Source organism: Schistocerca nitens, unplaced genomic scaffold (assembly GCF_023898315.1).
Source record: "Schistocerca nitens isolate TAMUIC-IGC-003100 unplaced genomic scaffold, iqSchNite1.1 HiC_scaffold_181, whole genome shotgun sequence".
NCBI classification, from domain to species: Eukaryota; Metazoa; Arthropoda; class Insecta; order Orthoptera; family Acrididae; genus Schistocerca; species Schistocerca nitens.
Window position 1 is genome coordinate 5,778 of NW_026045722.1, and position 19,894 is coordinate 25,671.

The following is a 19,894-nucleotide window of genomic DNA, read 5'->3' on the forward strand; positions in this document are numbered from 1 at the left end:
TTTCCAAGTTTCATGTGAAACTTAACAATTATTAACTCTATTATCATACTTACCATTTTAATTATGAAACAAAATAACAGCTCTTACACAAACGGAAGCCGTGCGCACACTGATATGTCTACAGACACCAGAGATGCCGCATTCGACGGCTATTGGTGTTTCATCTCTGGCCCATGTATATTTATCTGTGAGAGTAAGTAGACCGCCTGTGAGTGTTGCGACGCAAATAGTTCTCACTTTGAACACAGTTATTAAAAAATTGACCAATAGAAATGTGTCAGCAAATAGTCTCCACTGTAAGAATTTGTAGCGTATGGCAACCCTGTCAGCAACTGTGACAGACTAATATATTGAAAAATCATCCTCAGTTGCGAAAAATTTTCTGGTCTTCACCCTGGTTTCGGCTAGAATAATCTAGCCTTCTTCAGCAGCATAACATTTCTATAACATGGCAGAGTAAGGCACAGTCAACATTAAAAAACGTTACTATAGGTTTTAATTTTTAATGTTGACTGTGCCTTACTCTGCCATGTTATAGTAATTTTATGCTGCTGAAGAAGGCTGGATTATTCTAACCGAAACCTGGGTAAAGACCAGAAAATTTTTCGCAACTGAGGCGGTTTTGGACTATATTGGCCTCCACTGTCTTTTTATTCAGTCTTTGGGTTCATTTATTTAATTTATTATTGCAGTGCATGATTTTGCGGGTGTGCAAATATGTAGGGGATTTCAAAAAGATAGCAGAAAGAATTTATCATTTAAAAAAAGAACATTTTATCCGGGAAATTCTAACAGTTTTGTCGGTAACAAACATTCCTTACGGACGTCAGATTGCTACATTTATGGAAAATGGATATCCGTGAAATTGTGCAGTATTTAGCGAGCCCCACTGACGGAGAGCCCATTACGCGTCGGCGGCGTCGCGGTGGCGAGTGATAACATGGCAGTCCACGTGGCGGCAGCGCGGACGCTGTCTCTTGGACGACAGATGCCGATCGTTGAGGGGCAGCGAGTCACCAACTTTCCCCTGATCACACGAACGGGTCGAGACAGCGCCTGCGCTGTCACTGCTGGTCAGAGTCGGGTACAAAACGCGCTCGAGTACGGCTCCGCGGGCGCCGTCGGTGTTGTGCGGCGGCTGCCAGACTGAACGGTCGCCCGTGTGTGACGGACGTACTCAGTTACGGTCGCGGTTTGTTTACAGTGCTGTATTTCTAGAGGAGGCCGAAATGCACGCGTTTATATACACGCAGACTGGCGTGAGGTCTGGAACAGGACAATGTCTTTAGAATTGCAATAAAGTACGAAAATCTTGTAATACTTAACTTTAATCCACATTTGTAGAACATCGCTCTTGATGATACATGCTTCACAATATTAATTGTCAGGCTATGGCGCCCTGCTAGGTCGTAGGCAAGTGACGTAGCTGAAGGCTATGCTAAACTGTCGTCTCGGCAAATGACAGCGTGTGTAGACAATGAACCACCGCTAGCACAGTCGGCTGTCCAACTGGGGCGAGTGCTAGGGAGTCTCTCTAGTCTAGACCTGCCGTGTGGCGGCGCTCGGTCTGCAATCACTGATAGTGGCGACACGCGGGTCCGACGTATACTAACGGACTGCGGCCGATTTAAAGGCTACCACCTAGCAAGTGTGGTGTCTGGCGGTGACACCACAATCGGTATGAGCGGTAGTGTGACAACTTGATTCGCTGCTCAGAATACTTACGATAAAGTGATATCACGCTTTATTTAAGTTGTGTCTTAGCACTTTACAAAAAAATGGTTCAAATGGCTCTGAGCACTATGGGACTCAACTTCTGAGGTCATTAGTCCCCTAGAACTTAGAACTAGTTAAACCTAACTAACCTAAGGACATTACACACATTCATGCCCGAGGCAGTATTCGAACCTGCGACCGTAGCGGTCGCGCGGTTCCAGACTGTAGCGCCTAGAACCGCTCGGCCACCCTGGCCGGCAGCACTTTACACACACAACAGATTGTGTAATCACTAAGTGTAAACATTCAGTAGAAACTATGCTGTGGAAGGTCTAACAGCACTCAATGAAACAAGGTGTCACTTAAATAGTACTGAAGTGGTATTTAAATGGGAATATTTTAGGGTAGACTTACCGTGACTGTTGTTGACATCAAATGAAACAAGTCTACCGTTAGCAGTCACTGTTTATTTGTCTCCAAGACGCGTTTCAAAGGTTTAAACCTCCATCATCAGGTGGATTTACATTTGTTAGTATGACATGTATGTGTTCTGTGTTACCATTTGTTGGAGGAACTTTTGGCACTATTTCATAACATCGTTTTGTGTTTCTTTGACAAAAACTAAATATATATCTAACGGTAAAAATAAAATAAATAAAATAGAGTACCTCCAGTGGTCACAGGTTCCTTTCACTGTTGTACACATGTATACTGTCATATTTTGTAAACAAATATGACGTCTGGAAATTATTAGGTGCAAGGATCATATAACAGAAAAGAAACATTACCCCCAAGTGCAAAGAATATGCATCACAACAACATTATTACAGAATAACGTTTAAAGGACTTTGGAGATATTTGTTTTAAGGTGCTGAATACATGTGTTGAAGTAAATATTTCAGGTGGTATCTCAATCCAATTTCGTCAAGTTTACACAGCTTAAACTTCCTACTCGTTTATATAATCAGGTGATACGTTGCAATCTTTAAGTACAATAGTTATGTTGGCTACAGTGATAAAATTATACGTAAATAACAATTTTGCTTGGGATACACAGATCGGAATCAAAGATTGGAGGCAGAGGGAGAAGAGGAGAAAGAAAGAAAGAAAGAGAGAAGGAGCGTGGAAGGAGTGATTGTATGAGAGCAAACTTCCCAGTGCAGGGTGTTCTTAAGATTATATCTGTTACATGTAATTACTGCCTACAGGGTGGGGTAATTCATTGGTTAATGCTTTAAAATATGCAGATAGATGTACAATTTACACCACTAGCTGATGTACATGTAGTTTCAAGCTGACAGGGGGAACAAGCTGTTGGTGTCATGGTATATTTGTAAATGAGGTCAATCCCTTCTACATTTGGTGGATGTCGTGGTAACATAACTAAATATTTATGGTAAATGTTAAGGTGGTGACTGTCCGCATGTGTGTAGTCTTTACTAAGAAGTAGATTGTCATTTTCCTAAGATCATAACACTTGCAGTGTCACTTCTTCTGCACCGAAGGGGATATAATCATCATCATTAGAACACGTCGAGAGAGAGAGAGAGGGACAGACGAGAGAGAGAGAGAGAGAGAGAGAGAGAGAGAGAGAGAGAGAGAGAGAGAGAGACAGACAGACATTGCGAGATGTACCTGACGTTGTACATTTCCAACTTCACAGCCCACGAGTACCATCAATCTCATACAACCTTCTGCCGGGGCTCATTTTTCAAAGTGATGAAAATGTTTTTACATGTTCTCGCAGATATCTGATCATTTGTCGCACATTGTAGGTGATACAAAAATATTAATTATCTTGGCTTAATGCCGAGTAAATGACTCTCCCGCAGTGTCACATTTTCTTTGTTACGAATCATGTTTAAACCTTTGTAAACTCTAACCTCCAGCATTTCAATGGGTCTTAGTGTGGCGGCGAAAGTTTCCACGGAGAGAGTAATTATGTTCCGGACAGAGGCCCATTCAGAGCAAAAAAGTGCGCCCACGTTCAAAGTGTTTTCGTTGCTCTGAGCACAATGGGACTTAACTTTTGAGGTCATCAGTCCCCTAGAACTTAGAACTACTTAAACCTAACTAACCTAAGGACATCACACACATCCATGCCCAAGGCAGGATTCGAACCTGCGTCCGTAGTGGTCGCGTGGTTCCAGATTGTAGAGCGTAGAACCGCTCGGCCACCTCGGCCGGCAAAGTGTGTTCGTGATTTTTCGTTGGATCTACAAGAGACTTGAATCACTGAATTTGTCTCATTGGGTCTGGTATTATGGGGGAAAAAATTAGCATTGCTCCATTTAGAAGAAGAAAAGTTTTCTTGGTAAAAGCTTTCTAAAGCCAAGATCGCATAAATATTTATTTATAAATAATCAGTTTTGACAGACTCTGCTATCATATTCAGGTCTTCAAAATTTTATGTTATAAATTGAGTCCATTTTGTGATCGATCTCACCCGTCATGTAGATAATATATAGCACATAATGTAAAGGTTTGTCGTAAATAAAACATTTGAAATCAAGAAGCATCATGTGCGCATGGCCATGTGCGATCTTGGCTTTAATAAGTTTTTACCAAGAAAATGAGATCGCTCCTTATAATTTCTCAGCATCAGGAAATTCAATCAGAAACAGGTTACATTAGGTAAGCTTTGCGTCTGGCCCAAGCCGCGTGTGTGAGAGAATGTAGCGGGAGGTGATTTAGTACCGTGGAGGGATGTTGGTGAGCGAGAGATATAGGGACGACGAGGCGCGCAAACACGTGTGGCTCCCGCCTTTCCTGTCAACAGTCTGGAGATGTCGCCGGCCAGGCCGACATTCAGTGCCAAACACACACACACACACACACACACACACACACACACACACACAGGCGATTGCCGGCCCCGGCTGCTGCACAGTGAAAATGGAGCCCGTGTTTGCAGAGCCGGCAGTGGCGCGAGTGCTTTGGGAGGCTGGCTGGCCGGCTGCAGGCTGGAGGGTAGGAGGGGGGGTGGGGAGGGGACGACGCAAACACTTGCCGGGAGGATCCGTCAGGCTTCCACAGCGGCACGGCCACGCCCACCAAGCTGCGTCTGCGTCCTGTCAACACGAGTACACTCACCTCACACTGCTGCACTTGCACTGATGAGGAAAAACATCGTAGGCACCTGCATAAATTTTTATCGGCTTAAAATGTTCCTTATGGAGTCTAATTTTAAGATTAATTCTGTTGTGGGTTGGCAGGAGAGCCAACACCGGGTTACAAGAGGAAGCCGAAAGGCACGCGTTTTAGCTCACGCAGGCTGGCGTGAGGTCTGGAACAGGACAAGGAAATTAGAATTTAGAAAAAAACGGACGTAGCTGGTGGAATACTTAACTTTAATTTATTAATGGTGAACGTCGGTCTTGACGGTACATTATTACAGTATCAATAGTAACTGGTGCTGAAGGCTATGCTATCGTCTCGGCAAATGAGAGCGTATTTTGTCAGTGAACCATCGGTAGCAAAGTCGGTTGTACAACCTTGCCCTCCAATGCTAAATTTGTAATCCCTTGATGCCTCAGAACATGTCCTACCAACCGGTCCCTTCTTCTTGTCAAGTTATGCGACAAACTCCTCTTCTCCCAAATTCTATTCAATACCTCCTCATTACTTATGTGATTTACCCATGTAATCTTCAGCATTCTTCTGTATCACCACATTTCGAAAGCTTCTATTCTCTTCTTGTCTAAACTATTCATCGTCCACGTTTCACTTCCATACATGGCTACACTCCATACAAATACTTTCAGAAACGACTTCCTGACATTTAAATCTATACTCGATGATAACAAATTTCTCTTCTTCAGAAACGCTTTCCTTGCCATTGCCAGCCTACATTTTATATCCTCTCTACTTCGTCCATCATCAGTTATTTTGTTCCCCAAATAGCAAAACTCCTTTACTACTTTAAGTGTCTCATTTCCTAATCTAATTCCCTTAGCATTCGACTACATTCCATTATCCTCGTTTTGCTTTTGTTGATGTTCATCTTATATCCTCCTTTCAAGACACTGTCCATTCCGTTCAACTGCTCTTCCAAGTCCTTTGTTGTCTCTGACAAAATTACAATATCATCGGAGAACCTCAAAGTTTTTATTTCTTCTCCGTGGATTTTAATAGCCACTCCGAACTTTTCTTTTGTTTCCTTTATTGCTTGCTCAATATACAGATTGAATAACATCGGGGATAGGCTACAACCCTGTCTCACTCCCTTCCCAACCACTGCTTCTCTTTTATACCCCTCCTTATAACTGCCATCTGCTTTCAGTACTATTTGTAAATAGCTTTTCGCTCCCTGTATTTTACCCCTGCCACCTTCAGAATTTGAAAGAGAGTATTCCAGGCAACATTGTCAAAAGCTTTCTCTAAGTCTACAAATACTAGATACGTAGGTTTTCCTTTCCTTAATCTTGCCGATATAATCTTATAAACTCTCAAACAGATGTCTGTCGGATAGTGTTCCACACGAAAGGTGGCATTCCGGTCAACGGACAACCACGCCAGAGATGACATCAGGGCACCCACCAAACGGGATAGTATTTGTCCGGTTGTCTCACATCCACATTCGCTGTGTACACAGTCACAGACGGCGCAATATGGCACAGAGAATGCTCGTACCAGACTCTCTGGGCCTTAGAAAGAACGGAAGCAAGACAGTCACAAACTCATGAGGCCCGATGGCTTGAAGTGAATCGTTCTGTTGTTTCTCGTATGAGGCGACATTTTGTAGAGACCGGTACTGTATCCCAGAGACCAGGACAGGGGCGACCACGAGTGACATCAGAAAGAGTGGACCGTTATCCGGCTGCAAGGGCACGACGTTACCGCCTTAGTACTGCACGGTAACTCGCATCTGACTACGCAGTATCCACAGGACGTGTTGTAGCGACGCAAAATGTTTCGGTAGAGTGGCTTTCACTGTCGGAGACCTGCTGTATGTCTACCCCTGACGCGTCTTCACTGAAGGGGACGTCTAGGGTGGAGCCAATGCCACCTTGGCGGCCGGACTATGGGGCAGATGAGACACGATTTGGTCTGGAAAGTGACTCTTGACGGATTCGCATCTGGAGGGAACTTGGAACACGATTTCGGAACCCAAACACTGTGTAAAGAGACCGATATCGAGGAGGATCCCTAATGGTGTGAGTAGAGATTATGTCGACCACTCGAAGACCTCTTCATTAAATTGTATGGCTGAATCGGAATGGTTTAACCGCTGTCCGGTACCGTGACGATGTCTTGGGACCTCATGTATGATTTTTGCGAGGTGCTGTGAGCCCAGACTTCGTACACATGGACGATAATGCTCGACCTCATAGAGCATGAGTGGTAGATGTTTCTTGAAAATGGAAGATACTGCACGCGTGACATGGCCTGCTCGCTCTCCCGGTTTAAATTCCATAGTGCTGTAAGGGATAACTACGAAGACGGGTTGCATAACGTCAGCATTCACCAACCACACTCAAAGACCTGCGAACAGCTTTGGAGGATGAGTGGGCGTTACTGCCTCAACGTGAGATGGATGACGTCATTCACAGCACGCCCCGACGTTGTCAGACCTGTATTGCTGCTTCACAATTCTCTATTATTCCAATCTCGTATAGCGCGTGGAAAGAATGAGCACTTATATCTTTCCGTACGAGCTCTGATTTCCCTTATTTTATCGTGGTGATCGTTCCTCCCTATGTAAGTCAGTTTCAACAAAATATTTTCGCATTCGGAGGAGAAAGTGGGGTGACGGGAATTTCGTGAGAAGATTCCGTCGCAACGAAAAACGCCTTTCTTTTAATGATGTCCAGCCCAAATCCTGTATCATTTTTGTGACACCCTCTCCCATATTTCGCGATAATAGTAAACGTGCTGCCTTTCTTTGAACTTTTTCGATGTACTCCGTCAGTCTTATCTGGTAAGTATCCCAAACCGCGCAGCAGTATTCTAAAAGAGGACGGACAAGCGTAGTGTAGGCAGCCTCCTTAGTAGGTCTGTTACATTTTCTAAGTGTCCTGCCAGTAAAACGCAGTCTTTGGTTAGCCTTCCCCACAACATTTTCTATGTGTTCCTTCCAATTTAAGTTGTTCGTAATTGTAATACCTAGGTATTTAGTTGAATTTACGGCTTTTAAATTAGACTGATTTATCGTGTAACCGAAGTTTAACGAGTTCCTTTTAGCACTCATGTGGATGACCCCACACTTTCGTTACTTAGGGTCTGAAATCACTTCTGTTTTACTCGATGACTTTCCGTCAATTACTACGAACTGTGACCTCTCTGACAGGAAATCACAAATCCAGTCACGTAACTGAGACGATATTCCATAAGCTCGCAATTTCACTAAAGCCGCTTGTGTGGTAAAGTCTCAAAAGCCTTCTGGAAATCTAGAAATACGGAATCGAACTGAAATCCCTTGTCAAAAGCCCTCAACACTTCATATGAATAAAGAGCTAGTTGTGTTTCACAGGCAAGATGTTTTATAAACCCATGTTGACTGTGTGTCAATAGACCTTTTTCTTCGAAGTAATTCATAATGTTCGAACATAATATATGTTCCAAAATCCTACTGCATATCAACGTTAACGATATTGGCCTGTAATTTAGTGGATTAGTCCTACTACCTTTATTGAATATTGGTGTGACCTGTGCAACTTCAGAGTCTTTGGGTACGGATCTTTCGTCGAGCTAACGGTTGTATATGATTGTTAAGTATGGAACTAATGCATCAGCATAATCCGAAAGGAACCTAATTGATATATGGTCTGGACCAGAAGACTTGCTTTTATCAAGTGATTTAAGTTGCTTCACTACCCCGAGGAAATTTGCTGCTACGTTACTCATGTTGGCAGCTGTTCTCGATTCGAATTCTGGAATATTTACTTCGTTTTCTTTCTTGAAGGCATTGCGGAAGGCTGTGTATTAGTAACTCTGCTTTGGCAGCACTGTCTGCTATAGTATCTCGATTGCTATCGCGAAGAGAAGGTATTGATTGTTTCTTGCCGCTAACATACTCCATATACGACCAGAATCTCTTTGGGTTTTCTGCCAGGTTTCGAGACAAACTTTCGTTGTGCAGACTGTTATAGGCATCTCGCATTGAAGTGCGCGCTAAATTTCGAGCTTCTGTAAAAGATCTCCAATCTTGGGGATTTTGCGTCTGTTTAAATTTGGTATGTTTGTTTCGTTGTTTCTGCAACAGTGTTCTAACCCGTTTCGTATACCGAGGAGTATCAGTTCCGTCGTTTGTTAATTTCTTTGGTATAAATCTCTCAAGTGCTGCCGATACTATTTCTTTGAATTTAAGCCACATCTGGTCTACACTTTTATTATTAATTTGGAATGAGAGGAGATTTGCCCCCCAGGAAGGCGTCGGTGAATTTTTATCTGCTTTTTTGAATAGGTATATTATACGTTTATTTTTGGAGGATTTGGGGATTACAATATTCAAGCTCGCTACGACGGTCCTGTGTTCACTAATCCCTGTCTCCGTTTTGAGCTCGTTATTAACTCAGGATTATTTGTTACTAAGAGGTCAAGTGTGTTTTCACAACCGTGGGCTCATGAACTAACTGCTCGAAATAATTTTCAGAGAATGAGTTTAGCACAATTTCGGATGACATTTTATGCGTACCTCCGGAATTATACATGTGTTTTCGCCAACATATCGAGGGTAAATTAAAGTCACCACCAACTATTATCGTATGAGTCGGGTACGTGTTTGAAATCAAACTCAAGTTTTATTTGAACCTTTCAGCAACTGTATCATCTGAAATGGGAGGTCGGTAAAAGGATCCAATTATTATTTTATTTCGGTTGCCAACAATGATCTCAGCCCATACTAACTCACAGGAAATATCTGCTTGAATTTCGCGACAAGTTAAACTACTTCTAACAGCAACAAACACGCCACCGCCAACCGTGATTAGCCTATCCTTTCGGAACACCGTTAGGTTCTCCGCAAAAATTTCGGCTGAGCTTATATCCGGCTTTAGCCAGCTTTCAGTGCCTATAACGATTTGAGCATCAGTGCTTTCTTTTAGCGCTTGGAGCTCTGGTACTTTCCCAACACAGCTACTACAATTTACAACTGTTATATCAATGGATCCTGTATCTACGTTCTTCCTGTGTTCAGCCTGCGCCCTTTGTGAATGAAGCCCTTCTTGTGTTTTCCCGAGACCCTCTAACCTAAAAAACCGCCCAGTCCACGCCACACAGCCCCTGCTACCCGTGTAGCCGTCCCCTGCGTGTAATGGACACTTAACCTATTCAGCGGAACCTGAAACCCAACCACCCTTTGGCGCAAGTTGAGGAATCTGCAGTCTACACGGTCGCAGAACCGTCTGAGCCTCTGATTCACACCACTCGGCTCTTTACCAGAGGTCCGCAATCGGCGGACTATGCTGCAAATGGTCGGCTCTGCTTTCATCTTGCAAGCAAGACTGGCAGGCTGTACCACTTCTGTTAGCGGCTCGAAAGCAGAGAGAATCTCTTCTCAACCTAGGTGACACACATCATTGGTACCGACGTGAGTAACCACTTGCAGTTGGCTGCAAATAATCAGAGAACCCACTAGTCTTTCCACCCAGGTTAGAACCCCGTAGGATAACACCCTTTACAGAAATACAGAAATCTATAATGAATACAGAAAGATGCTTCTTTTCTGTTGCAGCACGTTTCAACGTCTGCTAATATCCTGTCCAGCAGTTCAGTAACGTAGAACGTGTATATGGCGTGTTTTCCTTTTACAGAAGCAACATTACATGGAGTTCATTGGCACAGACCGTGCCCTCATATACATGGGACTTGGAAACTGGTTTGTTAACCTGCAACAGGTGTATGTTACACACTGGAAACAACATTTCATCAGCTTATCAAATAATATGCAAGCATCTGTAATGACATCAGTAGCGCCAGACTGCCACAAAAACTATCAGAGGGACACACCAGTCCATTATCTGGCGCCTTGTAAGGATGCCTGTGGTGTTCGTTTTAACACACCATGGACACACTGCAAAGGACTGACCACCTTACCCACGAACCACAAATAGTCCTCGGCATTTCACAGGAGACAGACTGTGCCAACAGTGATCAACAGTTCCAAGAGGCTTTAGAGCAGCTTCTCAGTACGATCATACCTTACTGCAAACGTCGGCTTCATTCGCGCTTACAGTGCCATCACTGCACTGACAGCGCCCGGCCCACCTGCCACGCTTCCGCCTCGCCCCCTCCAGTCAACACTCGCGGCCGACCACCGACCCAGAGGAGCTTCCAGAGCTCCCCAGCCCGAAGGCGACACTTTTCCTCGATTGTAGAGTAGGTAAGTGCCGGCATGGTAGGATGTTAAAACCGCGCGTTACTGCGTGTGGGTCAAGCGCATCGGAGAGCTCGACTGCGACGAATAGGCGTCCTGTTAGTTTCCGATAGTATCACAGAAAGCTTCCGTATCAACTAAAATAGTATTCTCAACTATTTCAACATGATCCCTTTATGGTAACCAGTTTGAAAGCACGTGCTTATCTTGCGTCTGTTTAACTCGTCATATCGCTTATGTTCTACACGGAGTAAAACGTGAGTGCTTGAAAATGACAGATTAATGTATTTATACGAATAGAAAAGGTGTATGAAGTAACCAAAGTAGTGCAAAAACGAATCGTTTGGCAAGCGGAAGCCTGTCGGTCCACAATTTCGTCAGAGTGGCAGTGTTTCGACACCGGCGAAAGAAACGCCAACAGTTCAGTGCTGACAATGCCGATCAAAGGTTTGTTCAGTTTCAACTTTACAAAATACAACTTGAAACTTTAAACACTTGTTTTTTATTTTTAAAAAAAAATCTATCACGTTGCGAGAACTACTACTCAAAGCACCCGGACACCTGGCTGAAAATGACTTACAAGTTCGTGGCGCCCTCCGTCGGTAACGCTGGAATTCAGTATGGTGCTGGCCCACCCTTAACCTTGATGACAGCTTCCATCCTCGCAGGCATACGTTCAATCAGGTACTGGAAGGATACTTGGGGAATGGCAGCCCATTCTTCACGGAGTACTGCACTGAGGAGAGATATCGATGTCGGTCGGTGAGGCCTGGCACGAAGTTGGCGTTCGAATACATCGCAAAGGTGTTCTGTAGGATTCAGGTCAGGGCTCTGTGCAGGCCAGTCCACGTTATGTTCGTGTAACCACTCCGCCACAGGCCTTGCATTATAAACTGGTGCTCGATCGTGTTGTAAGATGCAATCCTCATTCCCGAATTGCTCTTCAACAGTGGGAGGCAAGAAGATGGTTAAAACATCAATGTACACCTGTGCTGTGATAATCCCAGGAAAACAACAAGGGATGCGAGCCCCCTCCATGAAAAACACCACCACACCATAACAGGAGCGCTTTCGAATTTTACTGTTGGCACTACACACACTAGCAGATCACTTTCACTGGTCATTCACCATATCCACACCCTGCCATTGCATCGCCACACTGTGTACCGTCATTCGTCACTCCACACAACGTTTTTCCACTGTTCAATCACCCAACGTTTACGCTCCTCACATCAAGCGAGGCGTCGTTTGGCATTTACCGGCGTGATTTGTGGCTTATGAGCAGCCGCTCCACCATGAAATCCAAGTTTTCTCACCTAACTGTCGTTGTACTTGCAGTGGATCCTGATGCAGTTTGGAATTCCTGCTTGATGGCTTGGATACATGTCTGCCTATTACACATTACGACCCTCTTCAACTGTCGGCGGTCTCTGACAGTCAAAAGACGAGGTGGAACTGTACGCGTTTGTGCTGTACGTGTCCTTTCACGTTTCCAATTCACTATCACGTCGGAAACAGTGGACTTAGGGATGTTTAGGAGCGTGGAAATCTCACGTACAGACGTATGACGTAAATGACACCCACTCGCCTGACCACATTCGAAGCCCGTGAGTTCCGCGGAGCGCCCCATTCTGCTCTCTCACGATGTCTAAGCACTACTGAGGTCGCTGATATGGAGTATGCGGCACCACAGTGCACCTAATATGAAAAAGGTACGTTTTCGAGGATGTGCGGATACTTTTGATCCATAGTGTATATAGATGCAATTGCATTATAGCTCTTTGTGGCGTAAGAGTCGGCGTTTTTATACTGAAGTACATAGGGTTTTAATATATGTTTTACATTAGATTTTCGGTACACATTCTCATTTTTTGTCGCAGAAGTTGACTTGTTTCAGGGTGCCGCCATTTTGTGAAAACCATTTTTTTAATATGTATTTGTCTTACATTAAACAACGCCATTACTTTCCAAGCAGCTTTTGATATCATGTTCTTGGTTCAAAATTGTGGCGTTCAGAGCTGGCATCAAATGCCCTCGCACTCATCGATGTGGTGTGGTGTCCTCTGGGTGCCATTTTCTTAGTCAAAAAGATACACAGTACAATCTTAAGGGTGTACAGTAGAGGTCTAAAGTCGGTTTCCTCATTTGTTTGTTATTTTATTGAAAAAACAATAATGAATGTCAGTTTCATAATCGAACGTCACCCTCGTCTACGCCCTTAATGACGCCTTGGGTCACATTTGCAACGCAGTACTTAAGCGATTCAGATATACTCTCTAAGAAAAAGAGGAAAAAAAGAGAGATAAAGCACTGGGAAGGAATTATCGGAATGGGACGGAAATCGGTAGATGTAATGCACATGTACAAAGAAGCAAATGATTGAAATTTCAGAAAAAACTGGATGATTTTTCGACAGGAACAGCTTCACAAATTCATCAAGTCAGTAATGCGATGTTCCATCTCTGGCACTTTCGCAAGCAGTTGCAGGGCGTGGCATTAAGTGATAGACTTGTTGGATTTCATCGTTAGGGACATCGTGCCAAATTCTGTCGGATTGCCGCTTTAGATCATGCAATAACGTGCCGGTTGGAGGGCCTTGCCCATAGTGCTCCAAATGTGGATAGATTCGGCGACTTTTCTGGCCAAGATAGAGTTTGAGCAGTATAAACTCTCGCCCGTGTGTGAGCAGCCATTATCTTGCAGCAACGCAAGCCCAGGATGGCTTGTTTTTAAAGGAAGAAAACTGGGCGTACGACATCGTCGACGTCCCGTTGTGCTGTAAGCGTGCCGTGGATGACAACCAAAGGAGTCCTGCTGTGAACAGAGGTGAACCCCGGACCATTACTCGTTGTTGTCGGGCCGGGTAGAGGCCGGCAGTCAGACTGGTAGCCCACCACTGTCCGGGGCATCTGCAGACACGTGTTCGCTGGTCTTCGGGGCACAATCCAAAGTGGGACTAACCGGCGAAGGCAATTTTGGCCGGCGGGAGTGACCGAGCGGTCCTAGGCGCTACAGTCCGGAACCGCGTGACCGCTGCGGTCGCAGGTTTGAATCCTGCCTCGGGCACGGATGTCTGTAATGTCCTTAAGTTAGTTAGGTTTACGTAGTTCTAAGTTCTAGGGGACTGATGACCTCACATGTTAAGTCCCATTGTGCTCACAGCCATTTGAACCATGTTTTAAGCCAATTTTGTTCCAGTCAGTGGGATTCCAGACCGAATAATTTCTATCTTCTCTTCACTGGTGCACGTTGTTCTCACAGAAACCTTTGACTGAAGACGATTGATAGAATGAGAAAGGTGTATCTTCCGTGTGTTTGTTTACTGTCGACCGAAGCAAGTGGACGAGCTGCATTACGATGGGCAACTGCGCTGTGCACTGTCATACGAGAGTCAGTGTGGGTTTTGTGTTATGTCTTTAATGAGATCATGTTTACCAGAATGGTGAGCTGTGATAAGTTTTTGAAGAAGTCTTGGCGAGTGGATGTGTCCGAGGTGCATTCAAGTTCTAAGGCCTCCGATTTTTTTTTCTAATTAACTACTCACCCTAAATCGATGAAACTGGCGTTACTTCTCGACGTAATCGCCCTGCAGACGTACACATTTTTCACAACGCTTCTTTAGGAGTCTGTTTTGACCACTGGAAAATCGCTGAGGCAATAGCAGCACGGCTGGGGAATGTGCGGCCACGGAGAGTGTCTTTCATTGTTGGAAAAGGTCAAAAGTTACTAGGAGCCAGGTCAGGTGAGTAGGGAGCATGAGGAATCACTTCAAAGTTGTTATCACGAAGAAACTGTTGCGTAACGTTAGCTCGATGTACGGGTCCGTTGTCTTGGTGAAACAGCACACGCGCAGCCCTTCCCGGACGTTTTTGTTGCAGTGCAGGAAGGAATTTGTTCTTCAAAACATTTTCGTAGGATGCACCTGTTACCGTAGTGCCCTTTGGAACGCAATGGGTAAGGATTACGCCCTCGCTGTCCCAGAACATCGACACCATCATTTTTTCAGCACTGGCGGTTACCCGAAATTTTTTTGGTGGCGGTGAATCTGTGTGCCTCCATTGAGCTGACTGGCGCTTTGTTTCTGGATTGAAAAATGGCATCCACGTCTCATCCATTGTCACAACCGACGAAAAGAAAGTCCCATTCATGCTGTCGTTGCGCGTCAACATTGCTCGGCAACATGCCACACGGGCAGCCGTGTGGTCGTCCGTCAGCATCCGTGGCACCCACCTGGATGACACTTTTCGCATTTTCAGGTCGTCATGCAGGATTGTGTGCAGAGAACCCACAGAAATGCCAACTCTGGAGGCGATCTGTTCAACAGTCATTCGGCGATCCCCCAAAACAATTCTCTCCACTTTCTCGATCATATCGTCAGACCGGCTTGTGCGAGCCCGAGGTTGTTTCGGTTTGTTGTCACACGATGTTCTGCCTTCATTAAACTGTCGCACCCACGAACGCACTTTCGACACATCCGTAACTCCATCACCACATGTCTCCTTCAACTGTCGATGAATTTCAATTGGTTTCACACCACGCAAATTCAGCAAACGAATGATTGCACGCTGTTCAAGTAAGGAAAACGTGGCCATTTTAAGTATTTAAAACAGTTGTCAATCTCGCCGCTGCCGGTAAAATTCCATCTGCCGTACGGTGCTGCCATCTCTGGGACGTATTGACAATGAACGCGGCCTCATTTTAAAACAATGCGCATGTTTCTATCTCTTTCCAGTCGGGAGAAAAAAAATCGGAGGCCTTAGAACTTGAATGCACCTCGTATTAACGGATAAACTCTATTTAAAAAGGATACCCTGCAGTTGATATCTTGGTAACGAGCGAGGATACGGCAAAGTCAGTTTTGCTGGTTAATATTGCCCTGTCAGCTAAACAACATTTGGTTCATACATTTTTAAATTTGCTTCTGGGGAGCATGTTGTTTCTGGCAGTCACGAGAAATTGGGACACTGTGTACAGCAATGGAAGCAGCATATTGGACCTGAGTTGTTCGCCAGGTCTCGCCGTGTTTCCTGTGCTGCTGCCCGCTCACGCTGAATCCAACTCTGGGCAAGGAGTGCAGCTGACGTTGCGACTTTCCTTGGCTCCAGAGAGTTGTAGGAGTAGGCGAATGGCAGGATGACGTCTAGTTTACTGCTGCCTTGCAGAAGGTGCGCCTAAAAGCACGTGGGAAGATGTTTAACCTGTGATAGTGATGCAGGACCCCTTGAGAAATGTAGGCACATTGAACATGATGACACTGCTACAGCAGACTACCTGCTAGTGGAGGTAGGTGGCGTGGCACTGCCGCAAACAGCAAACGACTGGCTCCTCCTACTCTACCTGGTAGTGGAGGTATGCAGTGTGCCCCTACAGCATACAGCATGCTACTGACTCGGTCCACCGTACTTGGTAATCTGGGTAGGCAGCATAGCACTGCAGCAAACAGCATATACTGTCTTGGCCCACGCTACCTGGTGATCGAGGTAGGCAGTGCAGCATTGCAGCAGGCAGCATCCTACAGTGTGGCAGTGCAGCAGACAGCATACTTACAACTGTCTGTGCCTAGCCTACCTGGTAGTGGAGGGAGGCAGTGCAGCACTGCAGCAAACAGCACACTTACTACTGGCTCGGCCTAGCCTACCTGGTAGTGGAGGTAGGCAGTGCGGCACTGCAGCAGCAGGCGCAGCGGCCAGGACAGCAGCAGCAGCGAGCACACCCAGAAGACGGTGGGGCTGTAGAGGGAGGCGCCGACGCCGGGCGCCACCGTCAGCTGCTCGTCGCGGAAGTGCGCCACGTCGAGCCCCTCCCGCATCTCCAGGTAGTCGTCGACGCGCTCGTACTCGCCGAAGAAGCGCGCCCGCTGCTCCTCGAACTCGGCCGCCGCCTCCACATTGGCGAACGCGAAGCCTGCACAGCGATACACTCAGCAGCTCACTGCCGACCCTCTCGGAATGGTTGTCGTAGTAGGATACTGACACCAACAGCTCTCTCTGATCTGACAGGTCAGAGTGGACGGTGGCACTGAAGTAAACATCTACTAGTTTTTGAACTGTCTGCCTTTAGACTTCGTTACTTGATTTTGGAAGAATCCCTTGTGTCAGTGTTACCTGGCTCAAAAGTGGGTGCAAACAAGTGATTACAATTTCATGAAAATTGGATGATTTACTCAATAGAAAGGGATTCACAAATCGAGCAACTCAGTAATGCGTCGGCACACATTTGGCTCCAAACGTTCTCAAATTGGAAGAGGTCTGGATACATTGCTCTCCAAAGGTGTACAAACTCATGCCGTGTGCGGGTCGGCATTATCTTGCTAAAATATGAGGGCAGGATGGTTTGCCATGAAGGACAACAAAACAGGATGTACAATACAGTCCACGTATCAGTGTGGTGGTGGTGGTGGTGGTGGTGGTGGTGTAGGGGTGCCGTGGATGACAACCAAATGGATCCTGCTATAAAATTAAATGGGCCCCTGACCATCACTCCTGGTTGTTGGGACGTATGGTGGGCGACTGTCACATTGGTATCCCACCACTGTCCAGGGCGTCTCCAGACACGTCTCGGTCGCCATTAGGGCTCTGCTCCAGTCAATGAGATTACAGGCCTAAGACGTGCCTGGAGAAACACTGGACCCCAGTGGGACATAACTCGACTGTCGCTCAGCATACGGCTTGACAACCAGCAGTGATGGTCTGCGCTGTGGTGTCGTCTCATTTCACAGCAGGACTCCTTTGGTCGTCATCCGTGGTGCCCTTAGACCACAGCGGTACGTCGACGATACTCTACGCCCCGTTCCGTTGCCAGCCTCAGTTTACACTTCGGCAAGATAACGGCTGCCCTCATAAGGCGAGACTTTATACAGTAAGAGGGATCAAAATCTGCTACCGTACACAGTTTTAATTTCTCAACGAGGCTATGAGTTGCAGCCTCGTGACATTAAATTGTACTGGAAGAACACAGATACCAACGTTAACGTTTTTGGATGACGTAGTCTGTGATGCCAGAGATTAACTAGACTTGTGCAACGTCTTGAAACCGACAGACAGACAGCACAGAATACGGCTGAAGGATAAATAAAACAAAGACGTATGTAACAAGGCGTTTTGACAGAGAAGTGGACGCAGTCAAATAATTCCGTCACCTGAAGAGATTATTGCGTGGAAGTGACAAGCGGAACATGGAAAAATCCAGGGAAGATGGAAGGGGAGGCATTTCAAATGTAATACCAAGAAAGCATGTCGTCCATGTAGTGGCCTCATCTCCTTCCTCTGCAATTTCTTAATTAGGCCAGTTGCCGTGTCCCATAGTTCCCATCTTTTTGTCAGTCTCGAATGATCCCCTTTTCTTTTTGGTTTAAAGTTCTTTATGTGACGTGACAGTTTCTCTCGATGAATTTTTGTAAGCATTCGTTCCATTTCTTTTTTGTTTTCATCCTATTTTTCTTTCACACTCCAGCTTTTCAACTGCGTTCGATTATCTTCATTTCGTATTTTATTTATTCGTTTACATCCCCTCACCGCTCTAAGAAATCTCGCTTCTGTTCCTTGTATTTGTTTTTCTTGTCTTTTCTTCAATACCAAAGAATCACGTTCATGTAATAGGGTTGGAAATGCGACTGTTTCATAAATTTGGACTTGTGTTTCTTTCCCTGTTTTATGTTTTAGGGCTATGATAGTTGTTCCATAGATACTTCCAAATCCATTCGACTTAATCTGCATATCTTATTCGTATTCATCCGATATTTTGCATATGGGTATTTTAAAATATTTCACTCCTTCAGTGGTTTTTCACCAAGTACTATCTTAGATTTCACTGAATATATTCCACAAAATGTCATTGACGTCGATTTACTAGAAGATATATTCGTGTTGTACTGCTACTTATATTATTTTGTTGATAAATTCCATTTTCTACATTACCACCTCTTGAAAAAAATCAGTGCTTTCAGCTTTACTGACTAGTTTTACCCTAGTTTTTTATCCTAGAATTTATTGGTAGGCAGATAAAGTATGAAACGAAATAGTAAAAAGAATAGGTGAGGAACTAAGTGTAAGGAAGAGCCTTAGAAGGTAAAGGAACAGGTTAGTGAGACACATGCTATACCATCCAGAAATGGTTACCCTGGCTCTGGTAGAAGCGGTACAGGGTAGTAGGAGCAAGCGGGTAGTAGACTATACTAAAAAGATGGTTGAGGAGGTCGACTGTAGCAGTCGTGCGGAGGTGAAAAGATAAGCGCGAGACGGGAAAACGTGGAGTCCCGCGTGAAGGCCGACCCCTCTGAAGCGGCCAGTGCTGCAGCGGCAGCCAGAGATCGCGCAGTGGCGGTACGCACCCTTGCTGAAGCGTATCTTGGTGAGCGGGCAGTCGGCGTCCAGCTTGAGCTCCCGCGAGATGTCGCGGACGCCGCAGTAGCTGTAGGAGAAGCAGGCGCCCGCCGCGTGAGAGTTGACGCGCTCGTAGTAGACCTGCGTCGACGTGAAGGCGTCGCCGTGCCGGTAGCGCGTCACCTGCCGCTTGCGGCGCACGTAGTGGTAGCACACCGCCTTCCACCTGCACACCACACCGTCTGCTGGACCTTCTCGCACTGCGGCAGGCAGCAGCCCACTCAGCAAGAAACAACCGATAGCCATGTTCAGCTAAACAGAAAGTGCAGTTTCAGTGTAATAAGCTACCGCAGGGATCAGTTATGGGACCATTGTTTTGTATATTGCAGTAAAATGACCTGCTGCCATCATGGAGGTATACTCCATACAACATGAAGAAGTGTCATAGAGAGGGAAATCCCTGCCCATCGAAACAGCAAACACTGTGGAATTCATATGAGCTACCACAGGGATCAGTTTTAAGATCTACGTGTTCACTCTT

General features: G+C 45.5%; 1 protein-coding gene across 1 annotated transcript; it reads right to left on the reverse strand.

Moving 5' to 3' along the window:
* Positions 1 to 16,670: 16,670 nt before the first annotated feature.
* On the reverse strand, positions 16,671 to 19,659 carry LOC126219510 (transmembrane protein 151 homolog; the record flags this gene model as incomplete). Its single annotated transcript, XM_049942146.1, has 2 exons — positions 19,362 to 19,659; positions 16,671 to 16,936 (listed from the first exon to the last, which is right to left on the reverse strand). Coding segments are annotated over exons 1-2 (564 nt in total), but the record flags the coding sequence as incomplete, so codon positions are not given.
* Positions 19,660 to 19,894: the final 235 nt, after the last annotated feature.